This window comes from Mustela erminea, chromosome 5 (genome assembly GCF_009829155.1).
Source record: "Mustela erminea isolate mMusErm1 chromosome 5, mMusErm1.Pri, whole genome shotgun sequence".
Taxonomy (NCBI): domain Eukaryota; kingdom Metazoa; phylum Chordata; class Mammalia; order Carnivora; family Mustelidae; genus Mustela; species Mustela erminea.
Window position 1 is genome coordinate 29,255,850 of NC_045618.1, and position 24,912 is coordinate 29,280,761.

Below are 24,912 nucleotides of genomic sequence, written 5' to 3' on the forward strand. Positions count from 1 at the left end.
CAGGTGGCTTCCCAGGGAAGGACTACCAAACATTTAAAGAAGAATTAATAAATATTCTTCTGAAATTGTTCCCAAAAAACAGGAATGGAAAGAAAACTTCCAAACTCATTGTATGAGGCCAACATTACCTTGATCCCAAAACGAGACAAAGACCAACAAAAAGGAGAATTACAGACCAATATTCCTGATGAAAAAGGACGCAAAAATTCTCACAAAGATCCTAGTCAATAGGATCCAACAGTACATTAGAAATATTATTCATCATGATCTGGTGGGATTTATTCCTGGGTAGCAGGGGGGGTTCAACATCCCCAAATCAATCAACATGATAAACCACAATAATAAAAGGAGAAATAAGAACCACATAATCCTCCCAATAGATGCAGAAAAAGCACCTGACAAAATACAGCATCCATTCTTGAAAAAAACCCTCACAAAGTAGGGACAGAGAGAATATACCTCAACATCATAAAGGCCATATATGAAAGACCCACAGTTAATACCATCCTCAATGGAGAAAAACTGAGCGCTTTTTCCCTAAGGTCAGTAACATGACAGGAATATCCATTCTCACCACTATTGTTCAACATACTGCTGGAAGTCCCAGCCTCAGACAACAAAAAGACAACAAAAAGAAATAAAAGGCATCCAGATTGGCAAGGAAGAAGTCAAATTTTCACTCTCCCAGAGGACATGATAATCTATGTAGAAAACCTGAAAGAATAAAAAAAACTGGTAGAACAGATACACAAATTTAGCAAAGTCAGAGGATATAAAATGAACACAGGGAAGTCTGTTACATTTCTATATGCCAATAATGAAGTAGGAGAAAGAGAAATGAAGGAATCAAACCCATTTACAACTGCAACAAAAATTATAAGATACCTAGGAATTACCCCAGCCAAAGAGGTAAAAGATCTGCACTCTGATGAAAGAAATTGAGGAAGACAAGAAGAAATGGAAAAACATTTCATGCTCATGGACTGGAACAAATATTATTTAAATGTCTATATTACCCAAAGCAATCTATGCATTCAGTGCATTCCCTATCAAAATAATACCAGCATTTTCACAGGGAATAAACAATCCTGATATTTGCAGGAAACCAGAAAAGCCCCTGAGAAGCCAAAGCAATCTTGAAAGAGAAAAGCAAAGCTGGGGGCACCACACTTCTGGACTTCAATTTCTATTACAAAGTTGTAGTAATCAAGGCAGTATGGTACTGGCACAAAAACTGACACATAGATCCATGGAACAAAACAGAAATCCCAGAAATGAACCCAAAAATGTATGGTCAACTAATCTTCAACAAAGCAGGAAAGAATATCCAAAAAAACCAAAAAGCAAAACACAATTCTGGGGCACCTGGTCATTAAGCACTTGACTTTGGCTCAGGTCATGATCCCAGGGTCCTGGAATCGAGCCCCACATTGTGCTCCCTGCTCAGCAGGAAGCCTGCTTCTCCCACTCCTGGTGCTTGTGTTCCCTCTCTTGCTGTGTCTCTCTCTGTCAAATAAATAAATAAAATCTTAAAAAGAAGAAAGAAAGAGGGACGCCTGGGTGGCTCAGTTGGTTAGGCAGCTGCCTTCGGCTCAGGTCATGATCCCAGCGTCCTGGGATCGAGTCCCGCATCGGGCTCCTTGCTCTGCAGGGAGCCTGCTTCTCCCTCTGCCTCTGCCTGCCATTCTGTCTGCCTGTGCTTGCTCTCTCCCCGTCTCTCTCTGATAAATAAATAAAATCTTAAAAAAAAAAAAAAAGAAGAAAGAAAGAAAGAAAAAACCAATTTCTCCAAAAAAGGATATTGGGAAAACTGGACAGCAACATGCAAAAGAATGAAACTGGACCACTGTGTTCCACCATATACGAACACAAATTCAAAGTGGCTTAAAGACCTATAAGTTAGACCTGAAACCATCAAAATCCTAGAGGACAGCACAGGCAATAATCTCTCTGACATCGGCCACAGCAACTTACCAGATATGTCTCCTGAGGCAAAGGAAACAAAAGCAAAAACTATTGGGACTTCATCAAAATAAAAAGCTTCTTCAAGGTGAAGTAAACAATCAAGAAAACTAAAAAGCAACCAGCAGAATAAGAGAAGATATTTGCAAAGGACATATCTGATAAAGGGTTAGTATCCAGTATCCATGAAAAACTTAAAAAATTCAACACACAAAAACCAAATAATCCAGTTAAAAATGGTATATCTGTGACATGACATGAATAGACAGTTTTCCAAAGAAGACATCCAGATGGCCAACAGATGTGAAGAGAAGATGCTCAACATCACTCATCATCAGGGAAAATAGAAATCAAAACTACAATGAGGTATTACTTCACACCTGTCAGAATGGCTAAAATGAACAACACAGGAAACAATAAGTGTTGGCGAGAATATGGAAAAGTGAAACCCTCTTAAATTCTTGGTGTGAATGCAAACTGGTGCAGCCACTATAGAAGACAGTATGGAGGTTCCTCCAAAAGTTAAAAATAGAACTACACTACAATCTAGCAATTGCACTAACATGTATTTACCCAAAGGAAACAAAAATACTAATTTGAAGGGATACATGCACCCTGATGTTTACAGCATCATCAATAATAGTGAATCATCAATCATCATCAATAATAGTGAAAATATGGAAAGAGCCCAGATGTTGATCAATGGATGAATGAATAAAGAAGATGTGGTGTATATATATACAATAGATTATTCAACCATAAAAAAAGAATGAAAACTTGTATACAATGGATTATTCAACCATAAAAAAAGAATGAAATCTTGTCATTTGCAACAAGTGGATGGAGCTAGAGAGTATTGTGCTAAGTGAAATAAGTCAGCCAAAGACAAATACCATATGATTTCACTTGCATGTGGAATTAAGAAACAAAACAAACAAACATGGGGGAAAAGAGAAGAAAATCAAGAAACAGACTCTTAAATACACAGAACAAACTGATGGTTATAGGAGGGGAGATGGGTGGGGCAAATGGATTCAATAGATGATGGGGATTAAGAAGGGCAGTTGTGATGAGCACCTGGTGTAGTTTATAAGTGTTGAATCAGTAAATTCTATACCTGAAAGTAAAAAAAGACCAAAAAAACCAAAAATCACAAAATTTTTACAATTTCCTTTTTTTAATATAGAATTGAGCAAGCTGAATCTAATAGTGGAAATGCAAAAGGGCCAAGACAGTCCTAATAATAAAAAATAAAGTAAGGGATACTAATAGATACCAAGAATTATGGTAAAGCTTTGAGACTTAAGGAGATAGAAAAAGTGACCACTGGACCAGAAGATAGAGCCTACAAAAGAATCATGCATACATGGAAGCTTCATTTATATTAGAAATTTTATATATTAGTAGGGAAAAAATTGATGCCTAAATTAGAATGGGGTATCCACATGAAGAAAAAAAATGAAATTGGATTCCTACCTCAACCCATACAATTAAATAAATTCTAAGTAGATAATGACTTTACTATTTAAAAAAACACCAAAACAAAACATTTTGGGTTTCTTTTTCATCTCCATCCTTCCTTTATTTAGTCGCATATAGTACATCGTAAATTTTTGATGTAGTGTTCAACGATTCATTAGTTGCATGTAACACCCAGTGCTCAACACAACATGTGTCCTCTTTAACTACAACATTTTGAAGAATATCTAGTGAGTCCAGAGAGGAAGGGATTTCATAAACAAGATTTAAAAAGCACAAATCACAAAGTTTGTTCAGTTTTACTGCATTGCAATCAAGAATTATATTAATCAGGTGGGGGAGTGATTAAGTAGGTGAGGAGCACCAAGTGTTGTAGGGAAGTGCTGAGTCACTAGATTATACACCTGAAACAAATATTACATTGTATATTAACTAACTGGAGTTTAAACAAAAACTAAGAAAAGGAATTATATTAATTAAAAGCCATCATAAAGAGTAAAAAGACAACCAATAACCCATAAAAATATTTGCAACAAATATATCTGACAAAGAATTGGTATCTAGTAAAGATAATTCCCAAATATCAAGAAGAAAATATTCCAATAGAGAAAGGAACAAAAAATTTAAATAGGCACTTTACATTAAAAAAAAAAAACAAAAAAACTTGTGTGGTTGGTAAGTATGAGCAAAGTTGCTCAGCCTTATTAATCTTGGCCAACTAGAAAAGCATATTAAAACAACAAAGAGCTATCTTTTCACATACACTAAATTTGCCACAATTAAGAGGTCAGAAAATATATTATTAGGTGTAGAGCAACCAAAATGACTTGGATGTAGCCAATTAAATGTCTTTTCCTGGATCTTTGAATCTTAAGTGATTTCAAAATGTAGGGATGGCTGAAAGTCCATTTATCATAATCAGAGTGGCAATATGCTGACAGGACTGCTTCCATCAAAAGACCACCACTGTGCTCTTGTGACCTAGGCTTTGACACCTGACCATTTCCAAGCTTGTTCCTCTAACTTCCTATCACTTTTACTCCCAATATTTTCCAAAAACTCTCTTGCTTAAGCTAGCCCGTATCAAATTCTGTTTTCTGCCATCAAAAAGTCCTGAAATATCAAGTTTCTCACTCAGTAGGAAGATTCAAAAGGTTTCTATTTAAACTACAATCACATAATTCCTGGAAATTGAAATTCAGTACATTTCAGTATTTGTGACTATTTCTTTAAAAATCTACATGACAAGAAATGGCTTTACTTTTAGACATGATCTGAATATCCACTCATGACATCAAGTTCATCAGGATCAAAATCATAATAGTAAATGAGGTACCTAGCTCTTTCTCGGGCAGCATCCTCACGGGCTTTTTCTTTTTCTTGCCTCTGCTGTTCAATTCGGGCTTCTTGTTCTTTCCTTCTCATCAACAATTCTTCTACACGGGCCTGCCGTTCTGCCTCTAGAGCTCTCTTGCGTTCCTACAATCAGAAAGAAAAATTTTAAAATATTAAAGAATTAAGTGTAAAGTGAAAATAATTAAAGGTGGCACCATTTTGACATAAATTTATATATCAAGCCAAGTAGATCCTTGGCTTGCTAGTAGGTATGCTTCTCAGAATTAAAAAAAATAATAAGTACCAGTGATATGTGGCTTTCATATGTCATTTACCAGTGTTATACATAATTATAAGAATAAATGCTCCTTGAAGCAGACACTATGTTATTCATATTCTGTGAGAACCTAACATGCATTTTGTGGTTAATCACTTCTAAACCCTCATATTTACAGAAGATTTCAGAAATGCCAGAACATGATGAAAGAGTGTAGTTAACAAATTTCTGAACTAAGCACTCATGAAGGAGTTAAGGGGTGTGTGTGGGGGGGGGGCTTGTGGCAAGGATAAAGAGCTATCATAATACAGCACAGTGGGTAAGAGAGTGGGCACTGGGTCAGATTCCCTGATTTTGTTTCATGACCCTATTATTTACTGGCTCAGGAACACTGGTCTCGGTATATTATAAATGTGCCTTCATTTTCTGGAAGACAAATAACAACACTACTAATGTCTTCAGATATTCTGAAGAACAGATGAGATAATGCATAAAAAATACTTACGAGAGGGCCTGGCATAGAAAATTTTCAGTAATTATTGATCATCATCAAGGCAGAAGATAATCAAAATACTATGCCCTATGTATATTTTTGCCTACTAGGAGTACACTGCTGACTATCACCATATTACTAGCCGTACTAATATATTTTATTTTTATGTGCATATAGTTTTATTTTTCTGTTTGGCATTTTATATACACTTGTAATATGAGGATACTTTTTGTTATATAATTAAGAAAAAATTTCTACCATGTATTTAGAAGTTTCGTTTCCATCATGGCTCCTAATATTTTTGTTCGGTTTTGTTAAAATCACATGTTGACATTTTTATCTCCAATGTCTTTCAGCATTCTTTTAAATATATTAACCTCCATATTTACTAATACAGCATTATGGGTAAATTTCAAGACTATCTTGAAATTATTATTCTTTCTTCATGGAAAGTGTATGTATTATTACATCTTCATTTTCTCTTAATGATATTATTTTTCATTTCTATTATCGTTTTTTATTTGTATTTTAATCACCTGGTGCTCCACACAAGCACACTGCTTAATCCCGACCACCTATATTTCACCCATCCCCCACCTGCCTCCCCTCTGGTATCCATCAGTTTGTTATCTATTGTTAAGTCTGTTTCTTGGTTTGTCTCTCTTCCTTTCCTTTGCGCCTTTGTTTCTTAAATTCCGCGTGACTGAAATCATATCGTGTCTTTCTCCGACTTATTTCACTTAGCATTTGTCTAGCTCTAATCATGTCATTGTAAACAGCAAGATTTCATTCTTTGTTATGGCTGAATATTCCATTTTAGGTATATATACCACATCTTTTTCCACTCATCAGTCAATGGACACTTGGGCTGCTTCCATATCTTCGCTAGTGTAAAGAATGGTGCTATACACAGGGATTTTTTTTTTTTTTTTTAGAGAGAGCATGAAAGTGAGTGGGGAAAGAGGGAGAAAGGGAGAGAGAACCTTAAGTAGGCTCCACACTAGGGCTCGATCTCATGATCCTGAGATCATGATATCGAGAGTCAGATGCTTAACAGACTAAGCCACCGAGGTGCCCCCATTTTTAATTTTTGGAGGCATCTCCATACTATTTTCCAGAATGGCTGCACCAGTCTGCATTGCCACCAACAGTGCACGAAGATTCCTTTTTCTCCACATCCTCACCAACATCTGTTGTTTCTTGTGTTGTTAATTTTAGCCATTCTCACCGGTGTGAAGTGATATCTTACTGTAGTTTTGATCTATATTTCCCTGACACTGAGTAATGATGAACATATTTTCATGTTCTGCTGAAATACTAATTATTTGTTTTGTGGGTATTGAGCTTTATAAGATATAAGATACATATATAGGATTTTAACCCTTCGTGGATATGGTATTTGCAAGTATCTTCTCCCATTCCACAGGTTGTCAATACAGACTTTTTTTAACAACAAAGAAATCTGAATTTAAGAGAAAACTCTTTTGTTTATATTTTCTTCATTGGAGATAATTTTCTGTGCCAAATTTAATTGTTTTTAGTCTTAAAGAGTTTTTGAGATCTTAGAGAGCAACACAAGTTTCCACATATTATGCTTACCTAGTACTGTAAAATAACTATAACCAGTTTGTGTATAGTATACCCGACATAAAGAATATATTTAAAAACCTAACCGCATGCCTCCAGCAGTCCGTAATCTGCCACACACACCTTCCTGAAATCAGTGCATTCTCTCTAATTCCCAGTCCTTTCCTGTCCTGGACCCACCTACCCACCAAAAAAAAAAAAAAAAAACCCAAAAACAAAAATAAGTAGGGACTTTCTGGCTTACGAGTTTAAAAAGATTTTCTTCCACTGGGGTAGATAGGGTTTGTTGTAGGTATGAAGTTACTGTTGTCAGTGTAATTACGTATTAGAAGTATTCATGTCTTCTCAGTGTTCTCTAAACAGGAACAGCTTTATTATTTTTTTTCTATGCTAAACACTTAGCTAAGTCCTTACTTATATAAGCAGTTTTGACATCACAAGAAACTGGGGCTCTCTAAGGCAAAATGACTTGCACAAGGCTATGTAAGTAATAGTTAGAAGAACCTAGATCAGTGTGGCCAGGGAGAGATTGTGTGCGCTACCTGGGGAATGGGGATGAATACAATCAAAACATAGGAAACAACAGGTGTCAGCGAGGATGTGGAGAAAAAGGAAACCTCCCTCTTGCACTGTTGGTGGGAATGCAAACTGGTACAGCAATTCTGGAAAACAGTATGAAGATTCCTAAAAAGTTAAAAATAGAATTACTCTCATGGGGCACCTGGGTGGCTCAGTGGGTTAAGCCTCTGCCTTCAGCTCAAGTCATGATCTCAGGGTTCTGGGATCGAGCCCCGCAGCGGGCTCTCTGCTCAGCCAGGAGCCTGCCTCCCCCTCTCCTTGCCTCTCTGACTACTTGTGATCTCTGTCTGTCAAATAAATAAATAAAAACTTTAAAAAAAAATAGAATTACCCTCTGATCCAGCAATGTCACTATTTGGTATTTACGCCCAAAACAGAAAAACACTATTTCAAATGAATACAGGCACCCCTATGTTTATAGCAGCATTCTTTACAATAGCCAAGATATGGAAGCAGCCCAAGTGTCCATTGACTGATGAGTGGATAAAGAAGATGTGGTATACACACACACACACACACACACACACACACACACAGGCGTGCATGCGCACACACAAACACACATCCCAGAATATTATTTTGTCATGAAAAGAATAAAACTCTGCCATTTACAACGACATGGACAGAGCTAGAAAGTATATGCTAAGTGAAGTAAGTCAGAGAAAGACAAATACCATATGATTTCACTCATATGTGGGATTTAAGAAACAAATGTACAAAGGAAAAAGAAAGAGACAAACCAAGAAAACAGACTGGTAACTACAGAGAACCAACTGATAGTTACCAGGGGGGAGGGTGGGGTACGGGGGGGGGGGGAATGGGTGAAATAGGTGGTGGGGATTAAGAAGGGCACTTATGAACTTGTGATGAGCACTGGGTGATGTATGAAATTGTTGAATCACTATACTGTACAACTGAAACTAATATAACACTGTATGTTAACTGAAATTAAAAGAAAAGCTTAAAAAAATCTGTAGTATGTCTGAAAACACGTTTCACAATAAAATCCAAAAGGCTTGGGCATTAAATATAAAAAACTAAACCAGAACTTTTCACTTCATATTTTGTAAAACTAAAAGCTTTAAAAATATACTTTCAAAAATTATAAAATGGTCTTATAAATAATATGTGTATATATATATATACTTTATGTGTATGTGCAATGTAGCCAAGTTGACTCTATATAACATCAACTTGATGATTTTATTCATGTATATAAGATATACTCCAAAAACGTATAAGAAGAAATAACTGGATTTCAAACTGTATTCAGTCTTTCAATTTTTGTTTTTAATTAATGGAAAAAGATAATTGGTAACTATAGTTAATGAATAAAATCGGTAAATTCAGCTACTATTTTCCTTTCTAAAATTTAAGTTTTTTAAATAAAAGAAACTTGGTACCCCACATAAGCATTTCATACAGGACAGGAGTTCCATAACTATTTGTTAAATGAAGCGTAACTTTATAAAATAATATGCATTATAAATCTAATCACATACAAATAATGAATTAGAAAGATGTCTAATTCTTAGCCTTCTGAAACCTCTGAAACACTCATACACTTTGCTTTATAGTCAAGGATTTGTTTATGGCAGCCTAAGAATGGATAATACAAATCCCTACCATTTTAGGCCTATAATTCAAATGATTAGGGCAAAAGGAATGGCAGAATATCTAAAGAAATTGGACTTCAAACTAACCAATAATTTATATAAGAAAAATGACAAATTGAGAATATATGATGACAGCATTTACTTAGTATTTTACCTACAAAAAGAAGGATCACAATTGCCTGTAACCATTTATGGGAATGCTAAAATGTTAAAGTAGGGAAAGTAAAGCAGACAGAGGACCTTAGTATTATTTTATCTAGAGAATATGTGGCATTAGTGCCTTGCACATCTAGTAATGACTACACATTAAAAAAATTTTAGTTATATATATTCTATATATTATCAGTGGACTTTTCCAACATCAAAAATGTCAAGTCCTATTGGTAGGGTATGTGCTGTGAAGTGTGTAAATCTGGCAATTCACAGACCTGTACCCCTGGGGATAAAAACACATTATGTTTATAAAAAAATTTTTTTTAAATGTCAAGTCCTTTTTCCTAGACTGTGCAAAAGACGTCTTCTCCTCCTCTTCCCAAGGAAATGTGCCTTGTCTGTGAAGACAATCCTAACAGCGTGGAGGTGGCCCTTGCAGCTGGCCAAGGTTCCATATGGAAACGTGCACCAACACTTGACATCAAAGGCCACTCTGGTACTGGATTCCCTGCTGGACTACCAGCCCAAGTTTTCGGTTTGCCGCCCTACAAGTGAACAGCCTGCCACACTTCTCTGGGAGTCCTGGCCACTGCACCCACTCTGATGACCCATGCTACCCAGAAAAATCGCCATGTAAGTAGTACTTCCAGCCAATGAGGTTGGCCTTCTCACCCCATGTGGGCTTGGCCTACTCTGGCTGCTGATGACAAATCACGACACAGGTAAGAAACAGCAAAGCAGAAACAGTCCAGAACAGAGATCAAAATACTCATTTACATAATCATAAACAATATGTGAATGATCATACAATGCCATTATATTTGAATAATCATGCAAGAGTCATATACAGCAAATATATATACATACATAAACACGGCTGTATATGAGTACTTGTACATGTACACATATATATGTGTGTATTTGTACATGCACATATATATGCAAAATATATCCTTTTCTAAGACAAACTGAAATTAAATTTGTGTTCTTTTCTTTTTTAGTTTTTCTAAACCCTGGCTGTAAAAGGTAAAATGTGTGTAGGTGTGGGTGTGTGTTTGTGTGTATGCTTATGTATATGTATATGCTTACATGTGTATGAATATATATGTCATAATCATATATTTCCTACACTACTTCACTTGCTTAAGTGTTGGTCTTAATATGCCATAGCAACTGAGAGAAGAGATGGTAACTGTATTTGGCTTGCAATCTGAGTAGAAAAGCCAAGTCATGGATATACCCCTGAGAAATCATGGATATACCCCTGAGAAATCACCTTCTTTCTAAGCAAAATTGAGTATTTCTGTGGCCTCAAAATCTCTCTGTGGACCTCTACTCAAAAGCAAATTTGGAGTCATACCATATTTTCAGTGTGAAGAAAATGTAGCTTGAAATCTTACATCTAGGTGAATGTCCACATTTGAGGATGTTTTCTACCTCAAAAAAAAAAAAAATCCTCCTCCTCTAAAAACGTTTATTTTCCTAATACAGTCTTTGACACAAATATAATTTGAATTCAGAATGCACACTTGCCATAAAGTCTTATGGGCAAGACTATCTACTGCCATAAAGTCTTATGGTCAAAATCTAAAACAGTTTATAAATATCAGTACAATTTATGTGTTAACCTTTCTTCCTATCCTGAAATGGTAGCTAAATTAGGGTTTAACCACAGAGGACAAAAGCTAAGCAACTAAAAGTATCCGATGATACTGCCCAATAAAGGACAGGCATTCCTTGTCATGAGCATAAAGATCGCCCCGTTCTGTAAGGCTACATCTACTGGTTCAAACACAATCCTTTCGTGTGGAATTGAAGGGAGCATATTCTTATGAAACCCAATTAGCAAAAAATAAATAATCTGTCCAAAGCAATTTAGTCTTTCACCTGGTTGAGACTAGAGATTCAACTAGATTCAGACTCTAGTCTCAATCTAGTTTGACTGCTCTGTATTGATGAAAACACTGATTATCTTATCTGAAGGAATACACATTGTCTTTTGGCAATCAGACTTCATGTTTCCAGAATGCTATAGCAAACCATGCACTCTTGGGTCAAGACTAGGTTTTAATCCTTTTTGGATCCTCAGCACATAGCTCAGAGCCTAGGATATGGCAGGTGTTCAATAACTGCTTGCCAAATAAAATTCTACCTGAACAGCTTCATCACGTGCTTGTTTTTCCTCCTGTCTTCGCTGACGTTCTTCCTGTAACTCATTAAGCCTCTGTTCATATTCCTTCAATTTTGATAAGACATCATGGCGCTTATTCTGGGCTTCAAGGGTATTTATGAAGGCAATTTCATTTACCTTCGATAAAAACAAAGAAAGTGAGTATTAAATCAAGTTAATTCTAAGACACAACACCACAAAAATAAAAAACCTAACAGCAGTCTTTGATAGTAATATAAACTACTAATAAGGCATAAAACAAAACAGCTTTTTTCTTTTAATATTTGCCTCAAAAATGGATAGTAATCCAGTGTATGTAAGAAACCCAAAGGCATAAGAATTGATTTAGAATAAGTATTTTAGTGGCAGATCTTAAGCTAAGAAACAAATCAAGATTCTTAAAAAAACATAAATTTCTACTTAATTAATTACAATTTGCAATTACATATATTATATTAAGATTTAAATAGGTACATACATGTTATTCTAATGAACTTGGGAAAACAAACTTAAAATAAGCAATAAATCATTTTTCTTCAACATACAGCAAATAAGTGACAATTTGTCAGGTAGTAAAATATCTATGACATCCTCAACTTCACATATGTTGATACTTACTAGCCAAGTTTTGCTAGAAAGCATAGTTTTTATGTGTAAAGTTTAGCGAAAGATAAAGCTGGAAAAAGTTAGTTGGGATCAAATTTCTCATTTTTGAAAGCCAGAGTGAAGGCATACTACAGTGAAATGGTAGACTGACTCTGACAGAAGTACAGACTCCAGGAATCCATGCTGGTGGAATAAAACCTATCATGAGGCATGTTAAAAATCTCAGACAAAACAGTTTGAATATGTCTAAAAACGATTTCCCAATCCCTTTGCCACGTGGCCACTTTTTAAAGTAGGATAATAACATAACTATCTTTCAAACTGTACTGAAAGTATAAGACAAACAGCTGTACTCAAGGAAAAGGAATCATACTACATCAGAGCTCACATGTTAAGCATAATCAAGATCAAAGAAATAGGAATGGGACTTAATGCTAGAGACAAAATAAATAAGTAAACTAAAGTTAGAGGGAAGAGTGTGCAAAAGTTGGGTAAAAATTTCAAACTGTGTTGGGGAGGGTATGTGCTTTGGTGAGTGCTGTGAAGTGTGTAAATCTGGTGATTCACAGACCTGTACCCCTGGGGATAAAAATATATGTTTATAAAAAAAAAAATTAAAAAAAAAATTTCAAACTGTGATGTTGGTCAAAGGGTACAAAGTTTCAATCATGCAAGATGAGTAAGTTTTAGAGATGTACAGCATGGTGATGACATTTAAAAAATACTTGAAATTTGCTAAGAAGATAGATCTTCAATTTTCTCAGCATATATGCAAACACATAAATGGTAATTAAGTAGAGGTGACAGATACGTTAATTAGCTAGGCTGTGATCATTCCACAATGTATATGTATACTAAACATCATGCTGTAAACCTTAATATATATAATTTCAATATGTCAATGATGTCTCAATAAAGCTATAAATAAGTAAACAGAACAGAAGTTAACAGAAAAATTAAAAACCCAGTCTAGAAGAAAACATAACCCAAGGAAAACCAGAAAACTCCCTCGGCAAACTATTTAATATAAAAGAAGTTAAAAAAAAAAAAAACCCTGAATTTAAAGGTGCAAACAAATGGTAAGAGAACAAAACAATAAAAGATTAGAAAGCTAAGGAAACAAAGTTAGGACAAAATTAACTCTATCACTGAATTAGAAAAAGCATGGAGCAAATAAAAATGACAAAAAATGATATCACTAAATAGAGGCAAGTCTTAATGTTAACATTAACATTATGTAATGCTAACATAGCATTAACAATGTTAATGCAGAACTTAAAATGAAAATTTATGTATAAGTAATAAGCTCTGAATATAATGAACAGGCCAAGATTGCCAAATACAAGGATGAATAATATCTATAGTTAAGAAAGACAAGGGGCACCTGGGTGGTTCAGTCATTTAAGCACTTGACTCTTGGTTTAGCGCTCAGGTCATGATCTCAGGGTCCTGGGATTAAGCCCTGCCTCCAGTTCCAGGTTCTGACAACATGGAGCCTGCTTCTCCCTCTCCACAGCCCCCTGCTCTTCCCTCCACTCAGGTGCACTCTCTCATAAAAAAGTAAATAAAATCTTTGAAAACAAAAAAGACAAAAGAAAATATTCCAACATATAATATGGAAACCTTTCTATGGGGGGAAAAAAGAAAGCAAACTGAAAATTGAAAGAGCACACGTTATTTCATGAAAAAATGTTCAATACCAAGAATATCCTTATTAAATCTTATTAAATTATAAAATGCTAAGGAAGAAGAATAAATTTAAGCTTCCAACCAGTAAATGCAAATCACCTATAAGAAGGAGAGGAGGAAAACTCAGTATAGCCTCAGGTTCTCCCCAGAAGTAGTTAATGCTAGAAGAAAATAGTCTACAAAATTTTGAAGGAAAAACATTATGAACCATGAACCTGATCTCTAGCAAAAATGTATTCAGAAGAAATCCCTCAGCCTTAGATATGGAAGAACTCAAGGAATAGAGAATATATAAGTTCTTCCTGAAAAAAATCACTTGTTAATAAAATCCACCCAACCAGAGACAAGTCAAAACAAACAACTCATAAATGGAGAATGAGTGAAGCTGTAAGTCCATTTATATACAGAAGGAAAACTACATTAAGGAATTTATAATTTCAGAAGTATAAACGTTATCTATCTTAACAATGTAAAAACAATAAAACTATGAAAAATTGTTGGGAGGAGATTAGGACAACAGAAAGAAATGGTAGTGCTAGTTTCCTCAAAACTTTATACAATGAAATAGAGTGTAGTAAATATAAGCATTCCAAACTCTGAATTCTTCATAATTTTCATAATCTTAAAAGAAATTATTAAAAACAATGCCTTTTGTGAGAAAGAAACATTTGTTACAAATCAAAAATTCCCTCAATTTTACTGCCATTTTATTTCCATCTCCTAAAATGGAAATAAAATCAAGTTTAATACTTCTTATTCATAAGTACCATTTATAGTATAATTCTATTTTTTTAAAGTTACATATTCATGCCATGTGAACATTATTCTAGAGAGATGTCTGGACATCTCTCTATTTTCCATTATTTGCCATTAGGTATGTCTTTGGTGGCTAGTTCTGAGGTGGAATTTTGAGTTGTTCTCGCTATATTGCTTCAGTTCTTTAAAATGAAAACAAACTAATTCTATAATAATTATGGCTACTACTCTTAATATAAAATAATATTAAAGAAAGCTAAAGAAATGCATTTATACTAAGACTTGAAGATAAACGAAAGTCTCTGAAAATTTTTGAGCTAAGAAGTAATACAATAATATCTTGCAGAAAGATTAATTTAAAGGGAAAAGGGGAAAAAAGGCAAGCATACCAACTACAAATATTTCGGAGGGAGATTTAAAAAAAAAAAAAACCTGGTGGCAGTTATCATAAAAACACATGAGAAACTAAAGAACTGTAAAATTTGCAGCTCAGTATATGCATGGGAAATGGAGGAAGAAGTCGAAAAGATCAGCTTATCTTTTTGCTATATATAAAAGAATTACTCGGGCGCCTGGGTGGCTCAGTGGGTTAAGCCGCTGCCTTCGGCTCAGGTCATGATCTCAGAGTCCTGGGATCGAGTCCCGCATCGGGCTCTCTGCTGAGCAGAGAGCCTGCTTCCCTCTCTTTCTCTCTCTGGCTGCCTCTCCGTCTACTTGTGATTTCTCTCTGTCAAATTAATAAATTAAAAAAAAAAAAAAAATCTTTAAAAGAATTACTCAAAACAACAACAACAATGAATCAAAGTAAATGATCAGAACTTTGCCAAGTTTAAGTTAATGGGAAATTAGTGATACCATTATCTGAAATACATATTTCAGGAGAAGCAGATAGTGCAGAAGACAGAAGCAGTGAGCTGATGAGTTCCACTGAATAAAATCATCAAGAAATAGATAACTGAATCCAAACATCAGTTGTGGCCACAAAACAAGTCTCAACAAATTCCAAAAGACTGAATTTATGCCATGCATCTTTTCCAACCACAACACCATGAAATTAGAAATCAAACACGAGAAAAAATTCTGGAAAGAACAAAAATATGGAGATTAAATAACATGCTACTAAACAATGAATGGGTCAACCAAGAAATCAAAGAGAAAATTTAAAAATACCTGGAGATAAGTGAAACATAACAGTCCAAAATCTTTGTGATGCAGCAAATGCTCTTCTAAGAGGGAAGTTTACAACAATATAGGCCTACCTCAAGTAGCAAGAAAAAGCTCAAATAAACAATCTAAACTTATACCGAAAAGAGCTAGAAAAAGAACAACAAACAAAATAAACAGAACAGTACAAGGAAAGAAACAATAAGGATTACAAACAGAAATAAATTAAATAGAAACTAAGAAAACCATAGAAGAGATCAGTGAAACCAGATTGTTTGAAAAGATCATCAAAATTGATAAACCTTTAAACAGACACATTAAAAAAATTTTTTTTTCAAACAAAATCAGAAACAAAAAATCAGACACAAAAGAAATACAAAGGATTTTAAGAATATGCCATGAAAAATTATATGTGAACAAATGGACAACATAGAAAAAATGGATAAATTCCTAGAAGCCTATAATCTACTAAAACAGAATCAGGAAGAAATATAAAATTTGAACAGACCAATCACCAGCAATGAAATTTAAACATTTAAAGAAGTGTTAATACCTATACTTCTCAAGCTATTAAAAAAAGAAGAAGAGGAGGAAGAGGAGGAGGAGGAGTAAGAAAAGCTTCCAAATCCATTCTGTGAGGCCAATATTATCCTGATATCAAAACTGGATAAAGACACTACAAAAAAAAGAGACCTACAAGTCAGAATCTCAGATGAACACACAAGCAAAAATCCTCAACAAAATATCAGTGAATCCAACAATACACTAAAAAATCATTCTCCATGATCAAATGGGATTTATTCCTTGGATGCAAGGGTAATTCAATATGCACAAATCAATCAACTCGACACACCTCTCAACAAGAAAAAGGATAAAAATCATATGATCATTTCAACAGATGAAAGAAAGCGTCTGATAAAGTACAACATCCACTTATGGTAAAAACTCTAAACACAGTAGTAGGCTTATGGGGAGTACACCTTAACATAATAAAGGTTATCTATGAAAAATCCACAGCTAACACCACACTCAATGGTGAAAAGCTGAGAGCTTTCCCCCTTAGATCAGGAACAAGACAAGGATGTCCTTTCTCACTGCTTTCATTCTGGAAGTCCTAGCCACAGCAATCAGACAAGAAAAAGAAATTGGTAAGGAAGAAGTAAAATATCCCCTACTTGTAGATAATATAATACTATATATAGAAAGCCCTAAATGCTTCACAAAAAAACTACTAGAACTGATAAATGAATTCTGTAAGGTCACAAGATACAAAATCAATATATAGAAATCTGTTGCTTTCTATACACTAATAATAAAGTAGCAGAAGGAGAAATTAAGAAAATAATCCCATTTATAACTGCACCAAAAATAATAAAATATCTGGGAAAAGACTTAGCCAAAAAGGTCAAAGACCTTCTGAAAACTATACAACATTGATAAAGAAACCGAAGATGACACAAACAAATGGAAAGATATTCATGCTTATGGATTGGGAGAAGAAATATTGTTAAAACATCCATACAACCCATTAATGCAATCCCTATCAAATCACCAACAGCGTTTTTTCACACAATTAGAATAAATAACCCTAAAACTTGTGTGGAACCATGTAAGACCACAAATAGCCAAAGCAATTTTGAAAAAGAACAACTGGAGGTATTGCAAACTCATATTTCAAGATATAATATTAAACTGTAGAAATCAAAACAGTATGGTACAGATACAAAAACAGACACACAGATCAAGGGAACACAAGAGAAGAGCCCAGAAAAACACCCATGATTAAACAATCAATTAATTTTTGACAAAGGAGGCAAAAATATACATTGGAAAAAGACAGTCTCTTCAACAAACGGTGCTAGGAAAACTGGACAGCTACTTGCTAAAGAATGAAACTGGACCACTTTCTTATGTCATACACAAAAATAAACTCATAATGGATTAAAGATCTAAATATGAGACATGAAATCATAAAAATCTTCAAGGAGGAAAATAAAGCAGCATCTTCTCAAACATCAGCTGAAGTAACATTTTTCTAGGTATGTCTTCTGAGACAAGGGAAACAAAAGGAAAAATAAACTACTGGGAATACATCAAATTTAAAAGATCCTCAAAGCACCCTGAAACTAATACACTATATGTTAACTACAGTGAATTTAAATTAAAAAAAAATTTAAAATAAAAATAAAGCTTCTCAAAGCAATCCACACATTTAATGCAACCCCGATCATAATAGCACTACCATTTTTCACAGAGCTAGAACAAAAAATCCTAAAATTTGTATGGAACCACAAAAGACCCCAAACAGCCAAAGGAATCTTGAAAAGGAAATGCAAAACTGGAAGCATCACAATTCCAGACTTCAAGCTATATGACAAAGCTGTAGTGATCAAGGCAGTATGATACTGGCACAAAAACAGACACATAGATCAAAGAATGGAAAATCCAGAAATGAACAAATACGTGGTAAATTAATCTGGACAAAGCAAGAAAGAATATCCAGTGGAAAAAAGAGACAGCCTCTTCAACACATGGTGTTGGGAAAACTGGACAGCAACATGCAAAAGAATGAAACTGGAACACACTCTTATACCATACACAAACACAAATTTTAAATGGATTAAAGACCTAAATGTGAGACCATAAAAATCTTAGTGATGATTACATGCAGTAACTTCTTTGACGGGGGCCATAGCACCTTCTTACTAGCTATGCCTCCTCAGGTAAGGGAAACAAAAGCAAAAATAGACCATTAGGACTTCATCAAAATAGAAAGTTTCTGCACAGTGAAGGAAATATTCAGCAAAACTAAAAGGCAACCTAAGGAATGGGAGAAGATATTTGCAAACAACATATCTGATAAAGGGTTAGTATCCAAAATATATAAGAAACTTATAAAACACAACACCCAAAAATGAGTGATTCAATTTAAAAACGGGCAGAAGGAGGAGTCAAGATGGTGGAGAAGTAGCAGGTTGAGACGACATCATGAAGCAGGAGATCAGCTAGAGAGCTTATCTAACCATTGCAAACACCTACAATCCAATGGGAAATCGAAGAGAAGAAGAGCAACAGTTCTAGAAACAGAAAATCGATCACTTTCTGAAATGTAGGACCTGCGGAGAAGTGAATCCAAAGTGACAGGAAGATAGACCACAGCGGGAGGGGTCGGCTACCGGCAAGCGGCAGAGCAATGGAGCACAAAATCAGGATATTTAAAAGTCTGCTCCAGGGAGGGACATCGCTCCAGAGGCTAAACAGCGAGTGGGGGGGGGGGGAGAGACCATGCAGGGTCAGCATAACCCCACGTCCCATGGGATCACAGAAGGACCAGGGGTGTCTGAGTGTCGCAGAGCTTGCAGGTATTAGAGCGGGGAAGCCGACTACAGTGACAAAGACGAGGAGTGAGCTCTCAGCTTGGGGTTACCTTGAACCGGTCGCAGGCTGGGTGAGCTTGGAGCACGGCCAGAGGCCATGGAGACAGAAGGGCCCAGGCACTTTTCTCCAAGTGATTGAGCGCTTTCCTACAAGTGTGACCAGAGGCCAGGGAGACGGCGGCGGTTGGGAGCTTTCCTCTGAGGGCGCACTGAGGAGCGGGACCCTGAGCTCTCGGCTCCTCTGGGCAGGAGACTGGGAGCCCGCCATTGTCATTCCCATCCTCCAGAACTCTAAGGAAAGCGCTCAGGGAACAAAAGCTCCCAAAAGCAAACCCAAGCGGATTACTTAGCCTGGCCCCTGGTAAGGGCGGTACAATTCCGCCTGGGGCAAAACACTTGTGAATCACTATAACAGGCCCAGAAGATCAACAAGAAACCCAGGTAAGACCAACGTCACTCACCAAGGAGAACAGTGGAATTCCGGAGGAGGAGAAAGCAAATCTTATCTGGACAAAATGACAAGGCAGAAAAACTCACCACAGAAAAAAGAAGAAGAGCCAGTACCAAAGGCTGGGGACCTAATCAATACAGACATTGGTAATATGACAGATCTAGAGTTCAGAATGACGATTCTAAAGGTTCTAGCCAGGCTCGAAAAAGGCATGGAAGATATTAGAGAAACCCTCTTGGGAGATATAAAAGCCCTTTCGAGAGAAATAAAAAAACTAAATTCTAACCAAGTTGAAATCAAAAAATCTATTAATGAGGTGCAATAAAAAATGGAGGCTCTTACTGCTAGGATAAATGAGGCAGAAGAAAGAATTAGTGACAGAGAATAAAGAAGCTGAGCAAAAGAGAGACAAACAAATACTGGACCATGAGGAGAGAATTTGAGAGATAAGTAACACCATAAGATGACACAATATTAGAATAATTGGGATTCCAGAAGAAGAAGAAAGAGAAAGGGGGGGCAGAAGGTATATTAGAGAGAATTATTGTAGAGAATTTCCCTAATATGGCAAAGGGAACAAATATCAAAATCCAGGAGATGCTAAGAACGCCCCTCAACATCAATAAAAATAAAAAAATTTTTTTTTAAATTAAAAAAAAAATCAATAAAAATAGGTCCACACTTCGTCACCTGATAGTAAAATTTACAAGTCTTAGCGACAAAGAGAAAATCCTGAAAGCAGCCGGGAAAAGAAGTCTGTAACATACAAGGGTAAAAACATTAGATTGGCAGCAGACTTATCCACAGAGACCTGGCAGGCCAGAAAGAACTGGCATGATATATTCAGAGCACTAAACGAGAAAAACATGTAGCCAAGAATACTATATCCAGCTAGGCTATCATTGAAAACAGAAGGAGAGATAAAAAGCTCCCAGGACAAACAAAAACTGAAAGAATTTGTAAACACCAAACCAGCTCTACAGGAAATATTGAAAGGGGACCTCTTAGCAAAAGAGACCCTAAAAGTAGTAGATCAGAGAGAAACAGAGACAATATACAATAACAGTCACCTTACAGGCAATACAATGGCACTAAATTCATATCTCTCAATAGTTACCCTGAATGTTAATGGGCTGAATGCCCCAATCAAAAGACACAGGGTATCAGAATGGATAAAAAAAAACAAAGCCCATCAATATGCTGCCTACAAGAAACTCATTTCAGACCTGAAGACACCTCCAGATTTAAAGTGAGGGGGTGGAAAACAATGTACCATGCTAATGGACATCAGAAGAAAGCTGTGGTGGCAATCCTTATATCAGATCAATTAGATTTTAAGCCAAAGACTATAATAAGAGATGAAGAAGGAAACTATATCATACTCAAAGGGTCTGTCCAACAAGAAGACCTAACAATTTTAAATATCTATGCCCCTAACGTGGGAGCAACCAACTATATAAACCATTTAATAACAAAATCAAAGAAATACATTGACAATAATACAATAATAGTAGGGGACTTTAATACTCCCCTCACTGAAATGGACAGATCATCTAAGCAAAAGATCAACAAGGAAATAAAGACCTTAAAAGACACACTGGACCAGATGGACATCACAGATATATTCAGAACATTCCATCCCAAAGCAACAGAATATATATTCTTCTCTAGTGCACATGGAACTTTCTCCAGAATAGATCACGTCCTGGGACATAAATCAGATCTCAACTGGTATCAAAAGATTGGGATCATTCCCTGCATATTTTCAGACCACAATGATCTGAAGCTAGAATTCAATCATAAGAGGAAATTTGGAAAGAACCCAAATAGATGGAGACTACACACATCCTTCTAAAAAATGAATGGGTCAACCAGAAAATTAAAGAAGAACTGAAAAAATTCATGGAAACAAATGATAATGAAAACACAACGGTTCAAAATCTGTGGGACACAACAAAGGCAGTCCTGAGAGGAATATATATAGTGGTACAAGCCTTTCTCAAGAAACAAGAAAGGTCTCAAATACACAACCTAACCCTACACTTAAAGGAGCTGGAGAAAGAACAACAAAGAAAGCCTAAACCCAGCAGAAGAAGAGAAATCATAAAGATCAGAGCAGAAATCAATGAAATAGAAACTAAAAAAAACAATAGAACAAATCAACAAAACTAGGAGCTGGTTCTTTGAAAGAATTAATAAAATTGATAAACCCCTGGCCCGACTTATCAAAAAGAAAAGAGAAAGGACCCAAATAAATAAAATCATGAATGAAAGAGGAGAGATCACAACCAACACCAAAGAAATACAAACAATTATAAGAACATACTATGAGCAAATCTACGCCAACAAATTTGACAATCTGGAAGAAATGGATGCATTCCTAGAGACATATAAACTACCACAACTGAACCAGGAAGAAATAGAAAACCTGAACAGACACATAACCAGTAAGGAGATTGAAACAGTCATCAAAAATCTCCAAACAATCAAAAGTCCAGGGCCAGATGGCTTCCCAGGGAAATTCTACCAAACATTTAAAGAATTAATTCCTATTCTACTGAAACTGTTCCAAAAAATAGAAATGGAAGGAAAACTTCCAAACTCATTTTATGAGGTCAGCATCACCTTGATCCCAAACCAGACAAGAATCCCATCAAAAAAGAGAATTACAGACCAATATCCTTGATGAACAGAGATGTGAAAATTCTCACCAAAATACTGGCCAATAGGATCCAACAGTACATTAAAAGGATTATTCACCACGACCAAGTGGGATATATTCCAGGGCTGCAAGGTTGGTTCAACATGCACACATCAATCAATGTGATACAATACATTAATAAAAGAAAGAATAAGAACCATATGATACTCTCAATAGATGCTGAAAAAGCATTTGACAAAGTACAGCATCCCATCCTGATCAAAACTCTTCAAAGTGTAGGGATAGAGGGCACATACCTCAATATTATCAAAGCCATCTATGAAAAACCCACTGCATATATCATTCTCAATGGAGAAAAACTGAAAGCTTTTCCGCCAAGGTCAGGAACATGGTAAGGATGTCCGTTATCACCACTGCTGTTCAACACAGTACTAGAAGTCCTAGCCTCAGCAATCAGACAACAAAAAGAAATTAAAGGCATCCAAATTGGCAAAGAAGAAGTCAAACTATGACTCTTTGCAAATGATATGATACTATATGTGGAAAACCCAAAAGGCTCCACTCCAAAACTGCTAGAACTTGTACAGGAATTCAGTAAAGTGTCAGGATATAAAGTCAATGCACAGAAATCAGTTGCATTTCTTTACACTAACAAAAAGACAGAAGAATGAGAAATTAGGGAGTCAGTCCCATTTACAATTGCACCCAAAACCATAAGATACCTAGGAATAAACCTAACCACAGAGGCAAAGAATCTATACTCAGAAAACTATAAAGTACTCATGAAAGAAACTGAGGAAGACACAAAGAAATGGAAAAATGTTCCATGCTCATGGATTGGAAGAACAAATATTGTGAAAATGTCTATTCTACCTAAAGCAATCTACACATTTAATGCAATCCCTATCAAAATCCCGTCCATTTTTTTCAAAGAAACAGAACAAACAATCCTAAAATTTATATGGAACCAGAAAAGACCTCGAATAGCCAAAGGAATATTTTTCAAAGGAATTGAAAAAGAAAGCCAAAGTTGGTGGCATCACAATTCCGGACTTTAAGCTCTATTCTAAAGCTGTCATCATCAAGACAGCATGGTACTGGCACAAAAACAGACACACAGATCAATGGAACAGAACAGAGAGCCCAGAAACAAACCCTCAACTCTATGATCAACTAATTTTTGACAAAGCAGGAAGGAACATCCAATGGAAAAAAAACAGCCTCTTCAACAAATGGTGCTGGGAAAATTGGAAAGCCACATGAAGAAAAATGAAATTGGACTCTTTCCTTACACCATACACGAAAATAGACTCAAAATGGATGAAGGACCTCAATGTGAGAAAGGAATCCATCAAAATCCTTGAGAAGAACACAGGCAGCAACCTCTTCGACCTCAACCGCAACAACCTTCTCCTAGGAACATCGCCAAAGACAACAGAAGCAAGGGCAAAAATGAACTATCGGGATTTCATCAAGATCAAAAGCTTTTGCACAGCAAAGGAAACAGTTAACAAAACCAGAAGACAACTGACAGAATGGGAGAAGATATTTGCAAACAACATATCAGATAAAGGGCTAGTATCCAAAATCTATAAAGAGCTTAGCAAACTCAACACCCAAAGAACAAATAATCCAATCAAGAGATGGGTAGAGGACATGAACAGACATTTTTCCAAAGAAGACATCCAGATGGCCAACAGACACATGACAAGATCTCAACATCACGCATCATCAGGGGAAATACAAATCAAAACTACAATGAGATGTCACCTCACACCAGTTAGAATAGCTAAAATCAACAAGAAATAATAGGTGCTTATTGGGTATTTACCCTAAGGATACAAACGTAGTGATCCAAAGGGGCACATGCACCCGAATGTTTATAGCAGCAATGTCCACAATAGCCAAACTATGGAAAGAACCTAGATGTCCATCAACAGATGAATGGATCAAGAAGATGTGGTATATATACACAATGGAATACTATGCAGCCATCAAAAGAAATGAAATCTTGCCATTTGCGACAACATGGATGGAACTAGAGCGTATCATGCTTAGCGAAATAAGTCAAGCAGAGAAAGACAACTATCATATGATCTCCCTGATATGAGGAAGTGGTGATGCAACATGGGGGCTTAAGTGGGTAGGAGAAGAATAAATGAAACAAGATGGGATTGGGAGGGAGACAAACCATAAGTGACTTTTAATCTCACAAAACAAACTGAGGGTTGCTGGGGGGAGGGGGTTTGGGAGAAGGGGGTGGGATTATGGACATTGGGGAGGGTATGTGCTTTGGTGAGTGCTGTGAAGTGTGTAAACCTGGTGATTCACAGACCTGTACCCCTGGGGATAGAGTATTATGCCTCCATCAGAAAGGATGAATACCCAACTTTTGTAGCAACATGGACGGGACTGGAAGAGATTATGCTGAGTGAAATAAGTCAAGCAGAGAGAGTCAATTATCATATGGTTTCACTTATTTGTGGAGCATAACAAATAGCATGGAGGACATGGGGACTTAGAGTGGAGAAGGGAGTTGGGGGAAATTGGAAGGGG

The 24,912-nt window shown here is 36.0% G+C and overlaps 1 protein-coding gene across 3 annotated transcripts in view; it reads right to left on the reverse strand.

Moving 5' to 3' along the window:
* SCAPER (S-phase cyclin A associated protein in the ER) overlaps positions 1-24,912 on the reverse strand; it is a 520,882-nt gene that overhangs the window by 339,613 nt on the left and 156,357 nt on the right. For all 3 annotated transcript variants that reach the window (XM_032342354.1, XM_032342353.1, XM_032342352.1), the window contains 2 exons: positions 11,634-11,789; positions 4,778-4,920 (listed from right to left, as the gene is read on the reverse strand). In XM_032342354.1, coding sequence (XP_032198245.1) covers positions 4,778-4,920; positions 11,634-11,789 — 299 coding nt within the window. The remainder of the gene's footprint in view (positions 1-4,777; positions 4,921-11,633; positions 11,790-24,912) is intronic.